Below are 23628 nucleotides of genomic sequence, written 5' to 3' on the forward strand. Positions count from 1 at the left end.
GAGAAGCCATGTGAATGAAAACAGGATTTTTTCCCCTCAAATGTAAAGTTGACAAATAAGCTTTGAGGGAGGGGAAAAAATAGTGTGTCTTGTGGAGAGAGGGGATTAGTAATAGGTTTGCCAAACATTTCTCTGACAATTCTTTTTAGAAACAAAAGTGGGGAGGGTGGATCAGTGGTATGATTTTCTATGGAATCCACTTTAATTTGTCAGATCTAGAGGCCTTAAAGAGCCAATGGCACTTACCCCATCCAGTTGCCGCCAGTATTCATAAAAGTCCCTTGAAATGCTTGAAATTTGTTTCATGTATTGTATACCATTCTTTCTCACCATAATATACTGCAGTTTATAGTATTGATTGCTTGTCAGGAGTGTATTTGAATTGTTCCATGAAAGTATTCATCTTCAGACATATTTAAAAGCGATGCTGGTATGTTGGAAATTAATATAAGGATATGTACAGACAAGTGCAACTAAGAATACTTCATAATTATCAGGTAATTTGGAAATCTTGAAGCAGAATACTTGCATTGCAGGCATAACAAGGAAGACAAAACATCCTAATATGTAAACAATATTTTGTTCTGTTCAGCAAAGAAAGGAGGGCCTTGAAGTAGAATATGGCTCGAGGGTCTGTACGCACTAATTGCATAGTTTCAGAAAAGTTAGCTAACTTAAATATGTAGAACTGAATAACTTGAATGCAAGAATGCATTTTCTAAAGCAGATAAATGTCAGGAATAAATTAGTTTCACACACATGTGTCCCACCTCCAGTTACTGATCTTATCAGTGGAGAATAAGTAGTGCTAATTTCCCCAAATTATGCTTTGAATTTTAGCATATATAGTTCAGAGTGCAATAAGCCATCTTTTGTTTCTGTCCAGTGGGCCATGCAGCAAGTCTCTTAAATAGCTCTCTGGACTTGAGTGGAAGATGTCATTTCTTCTTTAGCCAGTATATCGGTCAGAGACCTATAAAAAAGGTTTGCACATGAGCCAAAAAAAATTGAAAGATAAAATTGTCTCCTTCTCCAGCAGGACTGGTGTAAGGGTTCTTCAGCTTCAAGGAAACATTTAAGTTGAATGCTAAGAATGAAGAAACTCTGAAGCTTTATACAATATGTCACTAGCTTACTTTGACTAGTTTAAATGTAGCAGCTTATAGGGCTTTTGCACAATCCCTAAACTCACTCGTGAAAATTAATATAGTTGAATTAATGCAAATGTGGGAATTCACGATTAAGACATTGTAAAAACGTGTGTTTTAAAGAAGCATTATCCTTATTGCATCTCCCAAAAATGTCCTTTCCTATACAAATGTAATGGTGTCCAATACATTTTAAGTATTACTTTTGTTATATAGTTTAAGGTCTGTTGTCATGCTTGCTATGGAAATTAAGGCACTCTTCCATTGTCAGGGAAATATAGGAACCTCTAATTTTGTATTCCACTTATTTCTTAGCATCTGGATTTCAAAATGATTTATTGATAACAAATATATATACAAACGAATAGTAGGTTTTTTAATTTTAAAGGATTTAACCTGTTGTTCTAGTATCTCTAGTGTCTTAGAAGCTGAAAATGCTACTAGTCCAAACAAATGTAAATTACAACAGATGTGTTGAATTGCATCTAATAGAGATTTATCACTTAGCACAGCATATGTTAAAAATTCATCTACATATTTCATTGATATGTATATGTTCTGACCCCCCTCCATCCGGTGAGTAACGCCAACACAAGCTTACTGTTAGCCACACTTTATTCACAGTAATTACTCACAGACAAGACGTTGGCAGCAATCCAGATTCCCACAGATAAGAGATACACACAAGAGCTTATCCAGCTTAGTATAAATGGTTGTGTCCTGCAAAAGGTCTCCTCCCAAAGTCTCTTCTTATATACTCTCTTGGGAGGAGTCAAATCACAACCACCTGGGCCTGATTATCTCCTATGAGTCTGTGTCCGTAATTGCTGCCCTTCTCTGCCGGGCGTCAGGGACAAACTCCCTTTGACTTTCACCACTGTTCCAGTGCCTGACATCAGGGACAAACTCCCTTTGACTTTCACCACTGCTCCATGCCTCAGGCGCCTCCTGGTGGCCAACTAGCCTCTCTGGTCCCTGCTCGGAGTCTGAACCCTGCCCAGAGTCCTCCATATCTTCCAGAGCCGACTCATAGGGTCCCTCGCTATCGGAGTCCATTGGCAGTTCCAATGGCTCCTGCTGGGCCACAACATGTATGTATGTGTGTGTGTGTATGCATTTCATTATTTATTTTCAGTTGGCCTGGGAATCAGGTGGGGAAGTTCCATTCTGGAAGTAACTGCTAGATTGATGGCAGACTCCCCTTCCCCCCTCCATACTCTCTGCTTTCCGCCCATCCATCTTTTTGCTTATCATATTGATGTATTATTCTCATTGTTTTCCTTTATTGTTCTATTATTTTACTTTTCTTTAAACTTTTTTCATTTTTCATTATTGTAAACTGCCTTCAGTAGTATGTTGAGATAAGCAGCAATTAAATGTGATAAATAAATTTAATTAGTCAGAGTTGTATAAATAGGTAAGTTGGTAATTACTTTATAATGTGGATATAAATTTTGTATTTCCAAAACCAGTGCAATCCTCCCTCAATTTTTTGAGACTTCAAGAGTTTTCATTTCAGGAGGCAACCTGAATCTTGCCTTCTTTAATCTCCCCTTTCTTTTCTCGTTATGCCAGAGACTAGCATAATGATCCTATTTCCTGTGTTTCTGAAAATGATTATAATGCCCAATAATTTTACCTTTAAAAGTAGTTCATCCTGTCACATATTTCTATTTTTCAAAAGTGATGAAATTTGGACTTTAGCATTGGTTTGCGTTAATAGTGCAGTTCATGGAAAATCATAAAACACCATGGTGGTTATTGGCATTTCATATTCAATGATCTCATTTGAGCCTCCAATAGCTGTCAAAATCTATAAGTACAGCCTTGATCAGGAGTGCTTTATTGAAGGACGATAGTACTGGAACATTCTGACATGCATGTTTATTGACAAATTATATTGGTTAGTCCGGATGAAAATATGTCAGCATGATGAACTAGAAAGAAGTTTTTCTTTTTTGTAGCCCTGATTTTTTTTATATAAAGTTGAGGAAGAAAAGATAGATTTGCATCTACTGGCAGATGTATTTGTTGATCTTGCATAAGATATTTGATTTCTAGTAGTTTAGCAAATTTCAGGCTTAAAAAGTTTCAGTTGACCTTATATTGCTTTTCCCTCTTTTACTTTGTTTTTGTTTTTATCTGTAAAATAATCCAACATGCCTTTGGGCCATTTTACTATTGAATTTTCTTTTTCTTTTTTAAATCCCTGGTCTGTAAAAACTCAGATGGTAGCCCAACTCACCTCACAGGATTATTGTTGTAGAGAAAATAGGACAAGGAAGGAACATTAACTATGTTTGCCAACTTGCATTATTTATAAAAATTAATTAATTAATTAATTAACTAACTAACTAATTTTAAAAATTATTTTGCACAAACCTAATCTTATTTAAAAAAACTAAAAACAAAAATAGATCTATAAAACTGGAAATATAAAACTCGGTTATAGTCTAGTTATTCTGAAAAAATACACAGATTAATTGTTGCAGAAAATCTGTTTCTCTGGGGAGCAAGAAGCATGTTAACATGCGAATCATTTCAATTAACTATGAAATTCCCCTTTGTGTTAGATGCATCTTGAGCCTCATACTCATCATTCATGTCTAATTAAGATGCATTTCATTAAAGTTGCTAGAAAACAACCAATATAATAGTTAAATGTAATTGGAAGAACTAATGTAGTTTTTATTGGAGGTAAATGGAATTCAGAAGGTGCTAAACTTTTTAGCAGTTTTGGGTTTTGACTACCTTTGTTGACATAAAAGCTATGCCTGTATAGTAAATAGAGCTGTTCCAGACTGCAATTCATAGGTTTAAGCATTGTAACTCAGTGGCAGAATATTCCTGCTATTCAGAATTGGAGGTTAATTATTTTGTGTGAAAGATCTCTGCAATTTAAATGACTAATTGTATTGTAGCTTTGGGCTAAACATATTGATAACATTAATGTTGATGCATCTGCAAAGTCAAGAGACTGATAATTTTGATTATAATGCTTAAATGATCTGGCAAAAAGTCAAAATACTTCAGTTTAATAATTGTCTATTAAGGCAACATGACATATTTTGTACAGTATTTGTTACCCCCAGGTACAGATTAAAGATCTGATGTAGCCACAGAAAGTGACGTGCATATATGAATCTTAGGCATAGTGGAGAATAAACTGTCACCATATTTGCAGTAATTTGTCTCAATATGTAAAACATTCTGCTGGTTACACTTGAACCAATTTGTAGAAATGTCACAGAGGAAATGGGGTAGAATGTTGTACAGCTGAATATTAATACCAGTTTTCTCCCTAAATCTGACAGTTTTAACTCACTTCCATCTGGATTGAAGATAAAAGTTCCTTAATGTACACATTTATTTCTAAATTGTTTAATGCATTTCAGTATTCAAATGCCTTTCAGATTGTAGTGTGATTTGTCCCAATAAATGTTATTCTTTTATGTTTTTAAATTCACTGTTCTTTACTAGATATGCAAGCAACACTATAAAGAAAGTAGTTTCTAATGAAGTTTAATGGTATGTAGTACCTATAGATTATTGTTGTAATGCTGTATGCACTCCAACTGAAACCACAGGATTTCCTTTTTTGTAATAATTTTATTAAAGTTTATAAGTACAAAGAAAAATAACTTATACAAAACTAAGAAAGAAATAAAAATTAAAAAAGAAGAAAAGGGAACAGAAATAGGAAAAGGAAAAGAAAACAGAAAAGAAATTCCATTGCAAGTGTCTTCAACATCAAAATGTCTTCCCAAAAGAAAAAGGTTCATTCTACTCTAGGATTCTGGATTCAGTGCCATTTCTGAGTCCTAATCAAACTACTAATTGAAACATAATACAACACAATCAATTTGAATGAGTAAGTGAACTTTGGAGCCAAAGGTCTGCTAACATTGCAGGCTTTCTTATCTCCAACTTACAAGTCAACCAGCACAATATGCCTTCAGGGTCTCCACATATCCATCATTTTGGTCCAGAAGGTTGGAGTGTTTTCTAGAATAAATTCGTGTTAGTTATTTTAAGCATGTATAAGGCTGCCCACTCTACAGTAGCTCTGAACAGTATACAATAAAACAATATGAACACTATTTTATCTCTTCCTAAATTTTTACATTAAAACTTTTAAGTTGTTGCTTATGTGGCCAAAACCTACATTATATACTGGCAGCATCAGGTAGGAGTATCATAGTTGAGGGGCACTCCTCACCCACTACAAGGGGATGGGAAAAAACCAGGGAGTAATAAACATAAAAGTGGTGTTGTATAATCACTGGCCTCTCCTGAGATATAAAAGTTCCATATGCATTATGGGGCATTGAGAATGTTCTACGGATCTTTTAAAAAACTTCAGTAGCAAGCATTTTATTTTTTATAATTTTATAGATTTTCAGAAACAAAAGGAAACAATAAATAAGTAAAAAAGATTTGAAAAATAAAAAAGCTCAAGAAAGAAAAAAATAGAGGTACAAAAAGGAAAAAATAGGAAAAAGTTACATTTGACTTTCTTTACTGTAGATTCGAATTTTAAAAAATACATCAAACTTAGTCTAAGGTTAAAAATTGCCTAATATTAAGATGCTTTCACTCATTTTTCTATTAAACCTTAAAGAAAATCCTGTGGTTTCAATAGTACATTCATTTTCAAATGTTATGGATCAGAATATGTACTTTATCCCAAAAAGATGAAAATATACCCTCAGTTTGATTACATTGCCAACAAATAATTGTAATTCCCATATTACATTTTTGACAGTTTATTTGGTGTCATATCCGTGATATATCATTTTATAAAAATTCTCTTTAAGATTTAAAGATTTTAAGTCAATGTAAATGTCAAGTATTTCTTCCACATATTCTTCCTATTGCCCCAAATTTATATTATATCCAAACTTTTTTGCCCATTTTATTATACTGTATTTAACCAGTTCATCATCTTTCTATTTTCAGTAAAAATATGTATATAAAAATAGTGTTCCAAGTATAATATTCAACTTAACCACACAAATTCTTCACAATAGTGACAGTTCCAATTTTCCCCATCTTGACATATCCTAAATATTAAGTTCATTCCATGTCTTGTTATAATGATTTAATATATTATATATACAATTTGTTAGACATAATAAAACTAAAAATTTTAACCGTTTTCTCATTTTTTTCATTAAATCGTCCTGATCCTGTGTAGTCAAGTTTTTTTTACCAACATCTGTTTTCTGTTTATTGATCTTAAAATCTGCTAGTGCACCAAAATCTTTCAATTTTTTTCATCAAAAATTCAGTCCCTTTCGAAAGTCTTGTAAAATCAAAACTAAATGGTCAGCCAAATCTCTCATTTTAATTTTTATGCTCATTATCTTGACTTGCCTAATACCTCTATTCCAGAGCTGTCTCAGGAATTCTGGGAGTTGAAGTCCACACGTCATAAAAGGGCCATGATTCCTCACCCCTGCTCTATTCAGGACTTCAAGAACCAAAATAAACTACAGCCTTGTCATGTCCCCTTCCAAATATCACATGGTTTGGCCAAATCACCATTAAGTGGCAAGCATTTTATAGGATATGTGCAAGTTTCTTCCTCTAATTGACTTCTTTTGAATTTGTGAAGAATCCTTGCACTTCTTGAAAAACCTGAAAGCCTCCAGGTGTAAGATTCAGAAAATCATCCTGAACTCAAGCTTAAGTAAAGCAATAATTGAATGATGTTATGCATAGTTGCCAAATGAACAACTGAATATGGGAGTGCATGATGGAAATATCTTGATAGTATCTGTTTCCCCCATCTTATTTGGTATCTCTGCGATGTTGCAAAATAATCTATCTACATGACATAGTCTTCAGTTTGATTAATCTTTGATTGTTGTGTTGCTTGAATTCATGGAATTTTTAATTCAAGAAATTGTAGTGCTTTATATTCAAAATTTGATCTATGCATGTATTGAAGATCCACCAAACTCGATAACATTTTTAATCTGAGAATAAAAATGTTGATCCAAAAAAATATTTCTCTGAAAAAATAGAAGCAAATAGTTATTTATTATAGCAATACTAATAAAATCTTGTGACAGTAAAGATACAGTATAGCAATTTTAATCAAATAAGTCTTCTTGAACATGCTACCATCAGGATGTGTTTGATTACAGCTCCTATAACCCCTAGTTAGTTTGCTGGGGATAACAGGAGTAGACTTCTGTACCACCTGGCAGCCCCACATTGGGAAGAGCTGACAAAATATTTCAAGGATTGCAGTTGTTTGAAAAATTCTTTCTCAAGAAAGAGATTTCTTCCTGGAATTGTAGTCCTTGTATATTATTAATCACAACCAAATGGGTGAATTTCTATATGAATGCTCAAAAAGACATCTCAGAGTGAACTAAATCTTGACATCTACTTCCTTCTAGGTCTTTGACTTCTGAAGGACATCTCTTGGAGGTTGAGAATCCCCAGGGATTCGGTTCTCTTTTTCTTTTTCTCACCCAATTTTCCTTTGAAATATTGTCTTATGTTGAGGTCCGACTCCATTGTATCATATGAGAAGGAGTGACCCTCACCCAGTGGCACTAATCTCCCTTCCATACCTATTCCAAATTCCTGAAGAAATACAAAGTTTCAACTAAGAGTATTTTTATTTTGGATTAAATCAGTCAGTTGTGTTTCCTAATATTAGCAGGGAAAATATACTTTCCTCAAAAATAGATTATATCAACTCTTCAGAGTGGCTTAATTAAATTGCAGACAATACACTTTTTTATACCACTTTTATATTTTACTTAAATTACTGCATGCTTTTTACATAACTTATCAAACTTTAAAGTGCTTGGACTTAAATTGTTTCAGCCATGCTTCTAAGCAGAGGTTGAAGTTAATTTTAAGTTCCATATCATTAAAAGTCTCAGATAAAAATGTTTTCTTACTCCATTTCTTATCCAAAACATTTTCTATTGAAGCAATTTGCAATATAATGTTAAAAGTGCTATGTTGACTTTTGACAATGGAGTACAGCCTATGTGAAGACTAGTATTGTGTTCTTTATATCACTTTAAAAAAAGAGCCGACCAACTCTGATTTTCTAGAAGGGATAAGTAACCTTCCCAGGACAGAAGTGGAAAACTAGCAACTACTAATAGATTATTGAAACATAGCCATTTGTAGATCATGTCCAGATCATCAGTATGATACTGTGAAAAAAATTCAAATCCAAGAGGGGCATTTAGGCACGGAGTTCAACTCCCTTACCCACTGCAAAAATCCAAGCAAATATCTCAAACAGATAGCTGTCCATACTTTAACAAAACACATTCAATGAAAGGGAGCCATCAACTCTGCTAGTTGACCTCACTGTCAAGCAGGTCCTATTGTTAGGAATTTTTTCCTAATAATTAATTTTATCTACACATATAGCTGTTAAGAAGTATTTTTTTAAAAAGTGGAATTTTAAGAATAGGCGTAACTGCTCTACAGTGGTCATAAACAGAGAATACAGAATGCCTTGGAGATCTGCTTCATCCCAGGTTCTCCGCAGAAATCCGCCACTACTAATCCCTTGAGATCTCTAACCATGCAATTTCTGTTTACGGCTATTGTGTCTCCACAGTTTTTTCCAGCCTAAAGATACTGAACTCCACCAATTATTCCTTATAAATATGTTGAGGAAGATTCTCAGTCATCCAAGTAGAGTTGCATGGAATTGAGATGTGGCAACTGGACTTCTTTTCTTGTCGGTTCAAAATGTTTCACTGCTTATCCAATTAGCTTCTTCAGACAGACTCATCTTTCATATATTCCTTATAATGTTTTCATTTCAGAATCCTTGTGTTCTTGATTGCGTTCCTCTGAATTCTTTCCTTTACTTTGTTATTACTGTATTCTTTGTAAAATGTGATGCCCATAATTATCTAGTTGCAGTATGACCAATGCAGAAAAGAATAAAAGGAATTATGATTTATTTTGAGCATGATGTTTTACATTTGTCAAGGCAACCTAAAAATTGCCTTTTTTGTAACCACATTATACTATGGACTTATATTTAACTCATAATTGACCAAAACACCCTTTTTGTAAGTATTGTTGTCTGATATGGTCCCTCACATCTTGTATTCATGTCTCTGATTTTTTCTACCCAAGGGTAGGACTTTGCATTTGTATTTTCTGAAATACATTTTGCTGATTTCTGCCAATGCTCCACTTGGTCATGATCCCTCTAGACAGCACTTCCTTCCATCTTAATGTGGAATAGTTAATGGATATTAGTGATGTACGATCAGTCAGCTAGCTTAAGCATTTAGCTCATACCAAAAGTATCATAATTCAGCTCTCTTTCTACTATCTTCTCCATCAGAATCTCATGGGACCATAGAATAATGTATTCTACCTTCATAAAATATGTTAAAGTCAAGGTTCACTATGTTTATCACATTCATTTGTAGTCAATTGAACTGATCTCTATTTTTTCACTGTAAATTAGTAACAAATCCTTTGCAGACAACCTAACAAAGATTCTGGTGGCCTCTGAAAGGTCAACAACTTACTAAACGAGTTTTATATTTCTAGGAAAAGATAACATGCATCTGATGATGGAGGGAGAGGGAAATGGTGAAAGTAAAAATAAGCAATTACTTGGGAAGTGGGCATTCTAACCAGGTTGTTAAATGAGTTGACTGTGTTGTGAGAATGTTAGACGCTGCATTAGCTATAGGTTTATTGTAAGTATTTGTTTTGTGCTTTTTATTTTATTGGGGTTTTTAATCAATGTAAAATTGATAAACTTTATGAAGTCACAATGTGAGTATGTTGGTCTTATAATGAATAAGTAAAAAAAATTCTTTACAGTTCCTAATGAGTAACCTTTTACAAGTCTTTTCTAAATATATTTCAGGATCAGATCGTCAGACTGTCATTAGCTTTAAGTATAAATGTTAAATTCAATGTATTCCAAATACATTGAAGTCTGTGACTCAATTGTAACTGAAGCAGCAATGCAAGAATTGACCAGCTTTGAAGGAAAAAGAAGCTGCAAGGATTCAAAGTCAGACACTTTCCTCAAACTGTTGCCTGTTATATTTGCTATAAATCTGAGCAAGCCAAATCCTGATAGTGGCTTAATTTGAAGTCCTTTGCAAATACGAGTGATAAATATGGTAAAGCATTTTTCTGGTGGCAAGCGTGTTCTTTCCTTTGAATCACTGTGTACTGGTATGATACGGGTATTAATAGAAGCAACAAGTTGCTTTAGTAGAAAAACTCCATAGGTTGTGTGAATAAAGAAGAGTATCATAGTGGAAGCAGGCATCAAGATATAGTGTACAGAACAAATATTAGGTAGTGATGCTTAAGTGGCATCTTTCAACTCATTGAAGATCTGATTGTACTTGCCATCTATGGGCAGATTGCCTACAGATGTATGAAATATGAGAGTTTGTTTTTTACAATGAATATTATTGGTGAAAAAGTAGTATATAACTATATGAAATACACTGTATATGTCTTGAATATTGCATTAGACTAGTATATATATATAGCATTGTAACTTCATGATTATAAAAAGCCACATATTACTTTTATTATTACTGTCTTTCACCAAAAATAAGACAGGGTCTTAAAATAACCGCTTGGCCTTATTTTCAAGGAGGTCTTATTATTTTTGAGGTGCAGGAGGCGGTGAGCGTGGTCACCTCATGGCTGCTGCTGTGTTGCAATATTTTGGGGGAGGGTTTATTTTCAGGGGTGGGCTTATTTTAGCGCATGTGCTCAAAAGTCCGATTGGGCTTATTATCCGGGGAGGTCTTATTTTCAAGGAAATCTGGTATTACTTGGAGGGGGTTGTCACATTTTTCCACTTTTTTGTTATAGCACTTTTTATGCTTTTTAAAAATTTGATGATGTATCACTTTTTTGTATGTTGCTTTTCTTTTTCTGTTTTGTTATTAATTTTAAAAGCAATATAAATAAATGCAAAACTTAGCAAAAGTCTATTTTGGTTCACAAAAAAAACATTTATACATCTTAAATGCTTTTCTTTTTCTCCCATCCAGGGCTTCAACAGAATGCCTAGTCTTACGACACGATACCTTTGGCCAAGAATAACCCGAATTTGTCTCAGGGACTTGATCTTTTGTCTGGAACAAGAGAAAGAAACAAAGCATTCTCTAATCTTATATCAAGCTCTTCTGAAATAGTGGCTAGTCTAATTCTGCATTTCAGCTTACCATACATTGCCAAAGAACAATTTGTTTGCACTATCCTGAAATCATATATTACAAGAAATTGTCCGTAAGGTCATTGTTGAATGTAGGCAATGCTGCCTGGACATGTGAAAGAGAAAAGGCTTTGGATGCCTGCTAAATTCCATGCGAGATACTGTATTAGTATATAAATCCGCAATATTATTCTATGAAGTGTGTGCCTTCTAACATTGCAGTTAGTGAAGAATGACGTGATGAATGTATTTAATGACAAACTAGCAGTTTGCTAGTGCGTAGCCTGCAGGATTCAGCCTTCCTGCGTATCCTAGAGAAACCACCTGGGAGCCAACTAAAAAGTGTCAAAATGCGGGCTATAATTTCCTGCCTCAAAAGAAAGATGGAAAGGAAAGAATCCCTACTGGCATTTTTTGTGTTGCCAGTCCTACCAGACAGATCTGCAAGCAAACTACAGATGTAAGAGTTGGAGAAAGCAATATTTGAAAAGTCAAAGTAATTTTGTGGGATAGTTCATAGGACCGTGGCCCATCCATTTTCAGCATGATGACTTCATTTGCATATGCATTTGTGTGATTTTAAAGTCTCCTATACAGTTCAAGATGCCCCATTGCTCTCTTTAGAATACAAAGTGATTTCATCTCATTATGGGAAAGGAGAGAATATATATATATATTGGCTAAGACGTCTGCCTAATATATAATATAGCCCAGGTTCGAATCCCAGTAAGGGTATGGCTAACTGATGAGAGCTAAATAGCTTGAAATAGATCTATGCTAGTCTCCCTCTATTTATTTATCAGCACAAATAAAACATATATATATGTATATGATGTATATGTATATGTATGTATGTATAGATTATCAGGGATCTTCTCACTCTATCTTGCACTGGTAACTTCAAAATAATTCTATTATAAATAGAATTTATTCTATGATAAAGAATAAAGAATTCTATGATAAAAGCAGAAGAAGAAAATTTTTGCGAGGGCGTTTGCAGAACAGCACAAAACTCTCCAAGGTGCCATAATGTTGAATCTAACTATTAATCCCTCCTGAATAGATGATGAAAATGATTGTGATGATAGATCTACCTGCTATCATTTTTTGTACTTGCCTATGAACATTACTTTATTGTGGACATGAAACAATACCACAAATGACATGGATGTATATAATGAACCTGTGAGAAAGACAGCAACTGAAAGCCTTTGAAATTGAAGTCAAAATAAATAAGAATAATAATCTTTATAGTTTCTCTCCATATTACAAAATGGAGAATACAGGGATGGGGGGAAACACTTGATAAGTACTACTGAAGTTATATTGAGTTTCTAATCAAGCTATGGTTTGCTTGTTAGAAAAATGGTGAACTGAGGTAGTTAAACCAATGTAGTAAATTATTTGTGTCTTTACACATATTTATAAAGTGGGCACTCTTGGATAAGAAAGAATAGCACTTTGATGGTTCAAGGTAAATATGTTTTGTATAGTAAATGCTTAACTTTTTTTTTAAATGCAGCATATCTTTCCTGTTTTGCATATTTAGCTTAAGTGACAAGTTTTGCATATATAGCTTAAGTGACAAATGTTTCAAATTTATTTTAAATACTCTATTAAAAGAAATATTTTATTAATTCTAAGAGTAATTTCTACATCAAACTGTAAATATGGCATTGATTCACAGAACAATCTAGTCATGAAATACTAACAATTGGGACATTACAGCTAATATTCTCATCAACACTTACGAATATTGCATAACTGAACATCATTTTGTACCTTAAATGCAGTCTTTTGTCTTGGGGCAAATATCTGGGACAGCTACATGCAACTTAAGCATATATTTGCTCTTCTCAGATCAAGTCAGGATGAACAAAGGCTTAAATCGGAGCATTAAATTAGCCCCCTTCCCTAATTAAATATACATTGGTGCCACCCATTTAATTCTCAAACTCTCCCCTTTCCAGACTTTGACAAGCTCAGCTGTCTATAATTTATACCTGTCACTTCAATACTACCACAGTCTCAGCTGACTTGCACTTAGATGGAAGCTGACCTGATTGTATCATCTTATCATAAAAATAAGAAAATTCCCCAAACCTTGTTTTAGGAGGAAGAAAAAGACAATTTCATGCAGTTGTCTCCCCAGGAGTCTAGAGATGCCTGTGGCTTCTGTTCTGACCTTTAAAATTAGCCCTGGAAGAGACACATTTTTAATGCAGGAAATGGAAGAAGGGGAACATAAGCAAAGAAGAATGTACAGTATGGTAGTCTTCAGAAACTAAAGAATTCTGTCAGTTAGATTAGAGCTCAAAATGATCTGAGGTATTCAAGGAAAACTGAAAACGACCAAGAAAGGTATTTAGATAATGTCAGAACAAAAAAGGCCAAAGAGGTTGGAGATCTGTTGTAAAGAGAAAATGGTGAAGTGGTCATGAATGATGCTGAGCAAGCAGAAATACTCATTTTGTGTGTGTCTTCTCTCAAGCAGGAAATGGGCCCTAGCTAGTGATCACTATGCCACTGGGGAAACAAGAGCTTAGGGTCGACAAGGATAAGCTAACAGAGAAATTAACTAAGTTAGATGAGTTCAGCTCTCCAGATCACAAAATCATTCTTTGGGCCTTATAAGCTAATTGAATTTCAGTCTATTACAGCAGCTTAGGTCAAGAGCCAAAGGTTTCCGCCCTAAATTAATGGCTATCTAGAAAACCTGTGCCCCAGGGAGGTCATCATTTCAAGATTTTTCTTTATCTAAACAAACATAATGACTGTAGGTGGCCAAAAGAGCAGTGGGAGCCAAAGCGACTTCCAACTTCCAACTTCCTGCTAGCTTCCTCATTGAGTTTCCTTGTAGGAAATTCTCTTTCTTTCCTTTGTCTTACTTCCCTCCTGCCAATTTTCTCATTTTCTTTGCTTGTGGCAATATACTGACTCTGTAAACTGCCTATGAAGCAGTATACAAGTCTAAGTGCTATTGCTAAATGCTATGTGGGGGATAGCATGAGTTGAGAAGGGTGAGAGGGTTGAGTGTGTGAAGATTGTGGAGTAAAGTATGCATGGGGTGACATGAGTCAAAAAGGGTGCCGGAGTGTGCTTGGGAGTGCACAAGAGGTGTCGCATGGGTCAGGAATGGTACATTGAAGGTGATGTGTGTTAGGAAGAATGGGAATGCACAAAAGGAATCACACGGGTTGGAATAGGGAGTGGCACTGGTTGGGAGTTGGGGAATGTTTGTGGGAGGATACAGGTTAGAGATGGTGTGGGCAGCATGGCCTGGGAAAAATACGCAAGAGTTCCTTTTGCTTGTCCTCCTTTCTTTCTTCCCTTCCTCTTTCCTAGCAGGCAAGTAAATAGCTGCTTGTGGGTGGGTTAGGAGCCAGGGATTGAGAGAGTGACTGGGAAACTCCTGGAATGTTGAATATGAAGATCATGTGAGCACATCAGCAGAAGTACTGCACTGAGCAGCCACAATTTTCTCAAATTTCCTTCCCTCAGGAGTAATGGATCTTGGATTTTGGATACATTCAAAATCCAAGATCTTGGAATTCGGATCAAATGGTTTAAATTAATCCATACCGTACTTTGGTTCAAAAATGGTTGACCTATGCAGCACTATTTTGCCCCGTTAAAGGTTATGACAGTTTTAGTAGCATATAGTTAGCTTCCATTGGACCAGTGAATGCCTATTTTATTCTTAATATTGTCTTCAGATGAGAAAAAGTGAGTTGTAGATGATAAAGAAAAAATTATGCCAGTATGGATATTTCTGAGAGCAGATTGCCTTGAATGACTGAATCTGCCCCTACAGGTACTATAACCATGATGCTCTTCAGCCTATAAGGTTTTTCTGTGTTCTAATATTTTCTTTTTGCATTCCGAAGTGGTTTTTTAAACATAGCTTCCTAGATGTTCTAGTATTAAAGTTGCTGAACACGTGCCATTGCCACTGATCATTATGAGCTGATGAAGGATGAGGTGCCTATTCTAATTTCCTGATATACAAAACTGAAATCCCATTTATTAGGTAGCATTTAACTCATATCATTCCAAGTTTTCTTAAAGAAGACAGACAGGAGGCATTTTAACTCAATACAAAAGAAATGCACATCTTTTTAGCCTGTAAGAGATGCTGGTTGCTTGAATTGAAATGATTGAGAAATGGTAAACGGCTAGAATTTAGAAGAGGATGTGGGTCAACTGATGCAGGCAACTGTTCATCTCATGATATATTTTCTCAAAAAAGGAAGATCTCTCTGTCTGGGAATTAAGCTTGATCCAGGTTGTCTATTGCCAGAAGATGTTAAGATTTAAGTGCCTATAAAGTGACTAGTTGCAACCATTAATACAAATAGGACATCAGTGTGGGGCAGGATAGATTAAAGGGTTTAAAGCAGGGATGTTGGATTTCCAGTTAGTGCTGCAACAAGACAGACTGGAAAAGTGGGCTCCCAAGGGGCCCCCTGAAATCCAGGGCTGAGAAACCATTGCTGGGGGATCTTTTAGACCAGAGCCTTCTTGGAGAGAAAGTGAAAAAGAGCTGCATCTCGAACGGCCAAAAGGGAAGAAACTGGTTCCTCGAAAGCCAGAGACTAGCTCTATGACTGGGCGATGGGGGAGGCAGACATGGCAAAATGTCTCTCATAAAGTTGGAGGCAACCGGGTTAAGCATGAGTGCAGGAGTGACAGCTGGACAAAGTAACAAGATCGGGTGAGAAGATTTAAAACCCACTGATAGAATAAGAGTGGAGTTGTGATTAGGAGAGAATTCAAATGTAAATTAGCATAAATGGAGGAATTGGGAAATCCTGAAGAGGGTACGATGAATGGTACAGCAAAAAGTTACAAAAAACATTGTGAAGAAAAGATATATAAACAGCAGAAAGAGAAAAGAGTTCAGAGATTGGGATTTAAGATTTTTAAAAATAAATGGAAGGGAAAATAAAAATTGGTAGATGAGAGGAAGAAGGGTAATATGCACATAGATAATAAAAATCGGGGGGGTGAGAACGTTGTAAAGCATATGCTATTGTGAATTTTAATTAACTAACTTTGAAATGTAATATGAGTGTATGGTATAGAAAGGATTACAAGCAAAAAGGAATTAAAGGTAAATTAACTAAGGTGAATAAAGATAGTAGGCTAGCTGATATGTATTAATAATGGAAGGTGAAATGATTATGCTGGGTTACAAATAAGAAAAATATTAGTTGGGAAAGTTACTAGAGGAGAGGGGAAATGGAAGGAAAATTTGGAAATACGCCTAATAATATAGAGTTAAAATTATAAGATGAGACAAAAATATGGGCGCTTAATGATGTTTAAGTATGTAACAATATTATGAGGATAGCGGGAAATTTGAATCTGTCTTGCACTGCATCAAAAAAAGAGATTGTTACGGGGAGAGGGGGAGGAAAAAATGGAATTCTGTCAGCACTCCTCCATTGAATAATTAGGAAAGAAAACCACGAGATGCCATTGATAGAAATCAAGTGTACTTTTACTAATTATAAATGATTAGAAGCGTAGCAAAGCGAAAGACTGATTATTTAGGCGCGAAAGCAAATGATATATAGAATAACCCATTCCCCACCCCTTGGTATCCCAGTTACAGTCCAATCATAATTCTCCCAAGTGTCAGGTGTGAGATAACTTCGAAAGGCATCACCCAGATGGAATGTCGGTGCCGTTGGCCTTGGCGGGAAACCATGCGCAGCAAGAGAGGCAGCAAACTCCAGGATCCTCCTCCAGCACAATTAGTATTCCCCTCCCAAATACCATGCCCCCCTCCCCCATTTCAATGGCAGCTGAAGCAGCAGCAAAACAGAGGCTGACATCCAGCCCTCCTCCGGAAAAAGGCAGTCAGGCCTGGAAAACGACAAAACAGAAACAAACAGACAAACAACAAAAAACAGAAAAAGAAAAATAGGGGGGGGAGAGAAAGACAGGAACGAGTGTCTGCTAGGGCTTGTCCGGATAAGCAGAATAGAACTGGCGGAGCAGTTGGGGCCCCCGGAGATGGGACTTGTCCACCCACTCGGCATGAGACTGAGGAAAATGCTTCCAAGCCACCAGGTACTGAAGGCGGTTTCGCCGTCTACGAGAGTCCAAGATTTCCCGAACCTCAAAATGCTGCTCACCATCAATCAATAGGGGGGGCAGTTGGCGGATCCACTGGCGGACGCAAAGATGAAAAACGAACAGGTTTAATGAGATTAATGTGGAAAACAGGATATACACGGTTGAGGTGCTTGGGTAGCTGTAAGCGAACCGAAACAGGATTGATGACCTTGATTATGGGAAATGGGCCAACATACTTAGGCCCCAACTTTTTTTATTTCTGTGTAGTTTGAAGGAACTTCGTGGATAGATAAACTTGGTCACCGACTTTGTATTGATAAGGTTTACAACGTTTCTTATCAGCCTGTTTCTTATGCGCATGACGCGCAGCATCCAAAGTGCGAAGTGCCAAAGGCCAAATGTGCCGCAACCGCTCACTCCAGTCGGAGATAGATGAAACCTGTGGTTGCTCTAGAGGAACTTCGGGAATAGGAACAAAGTCCTGGCCAAATACAACCCGAAAAGGGGTGAATCCAGTGCTGCTATGTACAGAATTATTATAAGCCACTTCCACATGTGGCAACAAGTCCACCCAATCATCTTGCTGGTAATTGATGAAACAACGTAAATATTGTTCTAGAACAGAATTAGTCCTCTCACAAGCCCCATTACTCTGAGGGTGGTGGGTGGAGCTTAGACCCTGGGTGGAGCCAATGCGTTTAAGAAATTCTTTCCAGAAGACGGAGGTGAATTGGACGCCCCTATCAGAGATTATGCGGTCAGGCACGCCATGCAAGCGGTAAACGTGAGAAATGAAAAGTTTAGCAAGCGCCTTCGCAGAAGGGATCTTAGGGCAAGGTATGAAATGAACTTGCTTGGAAAACAAGTCAGTAACCACCCATATGACAGTGTGCCCCTGGCTCTCAGGAAGTTCGACAATGAAATCCATAGAAATCTCCTTCCATGGAGCAACAGGGCGAGCCATAGTCTGGAGTAAACCTTGCGGTTTCCCCGGCGGGCGCTTAGCAGCTGCACAAACACGACAGCTGGCAACATAAAATTCAATGTCCTTCTTCAAAGATGGCCACCAAAACTGTTGTTTCACAAGATGCAGTGTCTTCACAAAGCCAAAGTGCCCCGCCAACTTGGAATCATGTGCCCATTGGAGCACCACGAGACGAAGAGAGGCAGGGACGAAAAGTTTCACTCCAATCCATGGCAAATCATCCCTCATTGTGCATTCACCTTGATGCTGCTGGAACCAATCATCCTGAGGAAGGGCCTTTTTGAGGTCGGAAAGGAAATCTTGAGACACGTCCACCTTAGTGCGTGTCTGTTGCCTAGTAACAACAGGAGCAGCGAGGCTGGATGCGGGAACTACGGGTTGAACAATACTCAGCTTAGAGCAGTTGTACTGAGGGAGTCTGGACAAAGCATCAGCCATGAAATTCTCCCCCCCCCCCGGATGTACTTAAGTGTGAAATTAAAACGATTGAAATGCTGAGCCCATCGCATCTGCTTAGGGGAGAGTCGCCTGGGAGTCCTCAAAGCTTCCACGTTCTTATGGTCAGTCCACACCTCAAACGGGTGTTTAGCACCCTCCAGGAAATGGCGCCATGTGGTCAAAGCCCAACGTACAGCAAATGCCTCTTTCTCCCAAATCGCCCAACATCTCTCTGTCTCTGTGAGTTTACAAGAGGTGTAGGCACAAGGTTGTAGATTACCTTGGTCATTCGTCTGAAGCAAAACGGCTCCCACTGCCACGTCGCTGGCATCAGCTTGAACGACAAAAGGCTTGTCCATATCTGGATGCTTCAGAACTGGCTCTTCGGCAAAAAGTCTCTTCAACTTTTCAAACCTTAGTGGGGTCCATTTCCACCCCTGCAGGTGAGATGCGATACCCAAGGTAGTCTATCTTCTCCTGGTGAAATTCACATTTGGATAACTTGGCATAAAGTTCCACAGCTTGGAGTTTCTTCGGGACAGTGCGGACCAACTTGACGTGGTCGTCATATGTTTGCGTGTAAATAAGGATATCATCTAAATATACGATAACGCCTTTGTAAAGGTGGTCATGCAAAATCTCATTAATTAGCTGCATGAAAACTGCAGGTGCCCCCTGCAGGCCAAAAGGCATTACACAGAACTGGAAGCACCCCAGGGGGCAGTTGAGAGCAGTCTTCCACTCATCTCCCTCCTTAATTCGGACTCTATAGTATGCCTCCCTTAAGTCCAGTTTAGTAAAAATACGGCCTTTTCCCAATTGGTCCAGCATGTCCTTCATCAGAGGCAAAGGGTAGAGATTATGAGAAGAGATTGAATTAAGGTTCTTAAAATTCACACATAAGCGCAGAGAGCCATCTTTCTTCTCCCTGAATAGTACAGGGGCCGCCACCTTGGATCTGGCTGGTTCAATGAAACCCCTTTGTAAGTTTTTGTCAATAAACTTCCTCATTTCCTCCATCTCCCTGGGCGACATAGAGTAAATTTGGGGTTTTGGAAGCAGCACTCCAGGCAAAATCTCGATGGAGCAGTCAGTGCTCCTGTGGGGTGGAAGCTTATCCGAAGATTTTTCATTAAAAACCCCTTTTAAGTCCCAATATTCTTTCGGAATCTTTTCCTCCCCCTCAATTTTCTCCTGGCCCCTGGCGGCCAATGCGGGGCTGGAGCCACCAGGCTCAGGGGCGTTGGCATCCCCGTTTGGGGCTGTGCTGGTCCGGATGTGCAGCCACCCCTCCCTCCAGTTAATGCGAGGGTTCCATTTACGAAGCCAGGGGAGTCCCAAAATAAGGGGTCTGTCCATCCCAGGTGCCACAATAAAAGAGATCAATTCCACATGGGTGCCCATTTTCATCTCTAGAGGTTCAGTGTAGAAATGGGCCGGGCCTCCCCCTGCAATGGATCCATCGATTTGGCAAAAAACAATAGGGGTTTTCAAAGTCCTCAATTTTAAGCCCAGTTTCTCAACCATTGCAGGATTAATCATACATCTAGAACAGCCCGAATTGAGTAGAGCAGAAAGCCGCTCCGTCTCCCCACCAGATGGCACCCTTAACTCAATTGGGATCAACATGGGGCCTTTATGTGAACTCACGCATTGAGGGGAGCCGTCGTCATCGGAGTCATCAGAGGAGCTGGTGGTCACGTCCGCTCCCTCCTCCATCTCCGGCTGGAAACACTGGGGGGTATTTTCAGCAGCGAGCGCAGCTCCCTTCTCCTTCCCCAGGGCCTTGCTTGCCTTCCCTTTCCTCTTGGTAGGGGTTTGGGCGGGCAGAGGAAGTTTAAGGCGGCAATCCATGGCGCGATGGCCTCCTTTTCCACAACGGAGGCACATGAAAGGCTTGTCTTTGCCAGTGGAGCTTCCCTTCCCTTCATCCCTGATGCGGAATGGGGCCCTTTGAGCTGGGGGGGTGATCTCTCTGCTTTTTCCCCTTTCACACGTTGAATTCTAATCAAGTCTAGTTCAACATCCGCTGTATTTTCATAGCCAGCAACAATTCGCTTAGGAAGGTGTCTGTTAACGCATTGTTGGTAAATGTCCTCATTTAATCCCAATGCAAACTGATCCTGAAGCTCTTCAGCCACTGGCTTATTTCCCTGTTTTAGGGCCATAAAATTCACCTTCCCTCGTCTCTCAATCAGTGGGTCATCAAACCTCCTTTTTAGTGCAGTCATAAAGCTATTAAAATTCCTCAGGACAGGGGAATTACATTGGTATAAGCTCACCATCCAAACGGCCGCTTTTTCTTCCAAAGAAAGTGAAACTATTTGCACTTTCATCTCATCTGACTCTAAAACTTGGCCATATTTTTCCATATAGTTGCAAATCTGCATGACGAAAGGACCCAACCTCTTTGTATCATTGTTATATTTTACTGGTAAGGGAGGGACTTTTGCACTTCTGCGTCTTCTGGGGGACCCCCCTACTCTGGCAACAGTCCTGGCTGGGGGGGGGGAGACTGTTCCTGGGTTTGCTTGCTCCCATCCCCCCTCAGCCTCTTCACCCTCCCTAAATTTATGCAAGGAGTACCTTTGTGCAAATTCTTCTGTTTGCTCTCTTTCCATTTCTCTCTCCCGGGTCCTCCTCTCGGTCATAGTTTCTTTCCAGTCTGCTGGGGTTTTCCTTTGTTTCCGTCTGGTGACTCCTGCATCCAAATTCTCATAATCCTCATAATCGTCTTTTTGCCCCACTCCCAAAGTCCATCGGGGTTGAACTGCAGGCTTCTCTATCCTTAGGCCAGCTAGTCTTTCAGGTAAAGTTGGTTCTGCAGTTTCTCTTTCAATCTCATCATCGCTTGTTTGCAATGACATTTTCTCCGTCCTTCTTGTGAGTACACCCCCCACGGTAGGTTGAAAACTCCTGGTGGGGTGTGAATGAGTCTTTCGCTTACTGTCAGCACTCCTCCATTGAATAATTAGGAAAGAAAACCACGAGACTCCATTGATAGAAATCAAGTGTACTTTTACTAATTATAAATGATTTAGAAGCGTAGCAAAGCGAAAGACTGATTATTTAGGCGCGAAAGCAAATGATATATAGAATAACCCATTCCCCACCCCTTGGCATCCCAGTTACAGTCCAATCATAATTCTCCCAAGTGTCAGGTGTGAGATAACTTCGAAAGGCATCACCCAGATGGAATGTCGGTGCCGTTGGCCTTGGCGGGAAACCGCCAAGCGGGAAACCATGCGCAGCAAGAGAGGCAGCAAACTCCAGGATCCTCCTCCAGCACAATTAGTATTCCCCTCCCAAATACCATGCCGCCCTCTCCCGTTTCAATGGCAGCCGAAGCAGCAGCAAAGCAGAGGCTGACAGAATTCATATAAAGGTATACCTTTAAAATAAAAACTAGCAATATGGAAAATATATTTTTTCTTTTTTCTTTGAGAATATAATTATTAATGCCACCGATATTAAATGGGGTTTGCTAAAAGGCAGAAATACACCATGTAAAATAGAGAATGGAAGGGAGATAAAGAGAGAGAAAGAGAGAGAAAGGAGACAGGAGAGAGGGAAGTCGAAGGGAGAGAAAGAGTAGGAGAGGGGGAAGGTGTGGAAAGAGAGGAGAGAGAGAGAGAGAAAGGAGAAGGAGAAAAGAGAGGGCAGAGAGAAGAAAGGTGGTAGGGAGGAGGAGAGAGGGAGAGGAGAAGAGTTGAAGATGAAATAGACTATAATATGATGTATGGAAAGCAGAAGAGCAAATAAAAATTGAAGATGCTTAATGGCAAGAGGAATTGATGTATTATTGAATATTCAAAAAATGTTTGTTAAGATGCAATGGTATACTTTGGATTATAGTATATGTATGTTAAAAAATAAAAAAAACTTTTGGCAAAGAAAAGCAGGGATGTTCAACTTTGGCAACTTTTAGACCTGTGGATTTCAGCAAGCCTACAACTCTTGAAGTTGGCAACGTTAGACACCCTTGGTATAAACTAATGCACAGGTTAGGAAGGATTTGGAGAATGAAATGCTTGATTGACTATCTTAACCCTTGAACATTCATGGTAGGCTTTGCTCTTGGTTTGCATTCCGATACATTAGCATCCTCTTTACTCCCAAAATGCTTGAAGTGCAACCAAAATTTCAGTACCATTCTCCGTTCTATCATTCTGCTCTGATCATTAGTGTGTCTTTCTTTCCACTTCTCCAATAAACATTATTTTTATCCAATTATATATAGCTCTAGATAAAAGAGCAAATGTATTTTGCATATAATATAAAATATAATCAAATTTTAAAACTACTGCTACCTTGACTTCGTATCACTTGTACACAAAGTATGTGTGAGCTGGCCTGAGTGTCAGATGCTACTTTATTTAATAATCAGGAAAGAAACCACTCAACTCCATTTGCTTGAAATTAAGTGTACTTTTACTAATTACAAACGAATAGTAGCGAAGCAAAGCTGAATCTGGTTAATTAGGCGTGAAAGCAAACAATATCATGTATAGTTCAATCCTCTCCCCTTGGCACCCCAGTCCATAGTCCAATTATAATTCACCCAACTGAGTCCCTAGGGAATGGGCGGCATACAAATTACATTAAAGTTTGAAAAGTTTGAACTGTCAGATGGTAGCCGAAGCAGCAGCAAAGCAGAGGCTGACATCGAGGCCTTGAAGATAAATGTAGTAACTGAAGATCTTCTGGTCAAAGGTACTATATATGCAAAACACTATTTACACATTCATTAACTACTGCTGGAAACTTCG

The 23628-nt window shown here is 38.1% G+C and overlaps 1 protein-coding gene across 1 annotated transcript in view; it reads left to right on the forward strand.

Annotated features, from left to right (window-relative positions):
- TAF4B (TATA-box binding protein associated factor 4b) overlaps window positions 1-11864 on the forward strand; it is an 83429-nt gene extending 71565 nt beyond the window's left edge. Inside the window, exon 15 of the mRNA XM_032222913.1 lies at window positions 11189-11864. Coding sequence (XP_032078804.1) covers window positions 11189-11332 — 144 coding nt within the window. The 3' untranslated portion in view covers window positions 11333-11864. The remainder of the gene's footprint in view (window positions 1-11188) is intronic.
- The last annotated feature ends 11764 nt before the right edge of the window (window positions 11865-23628 follow it).

This window comes from Thamnophis elegans, chromosome 8 (assembly GCF_009769535.1).
Source record: "Thamnophis elegans isolate rThaEle1 chromosome 8, rThaEle1.pri, whole genome shotgun sequence".
Lineage (NCBI taxonomy): Eukaryota > Metazoa > Chordata > Lepidosauria > Squamata > Colubridae > Thamnophis > Thamnophis elegans.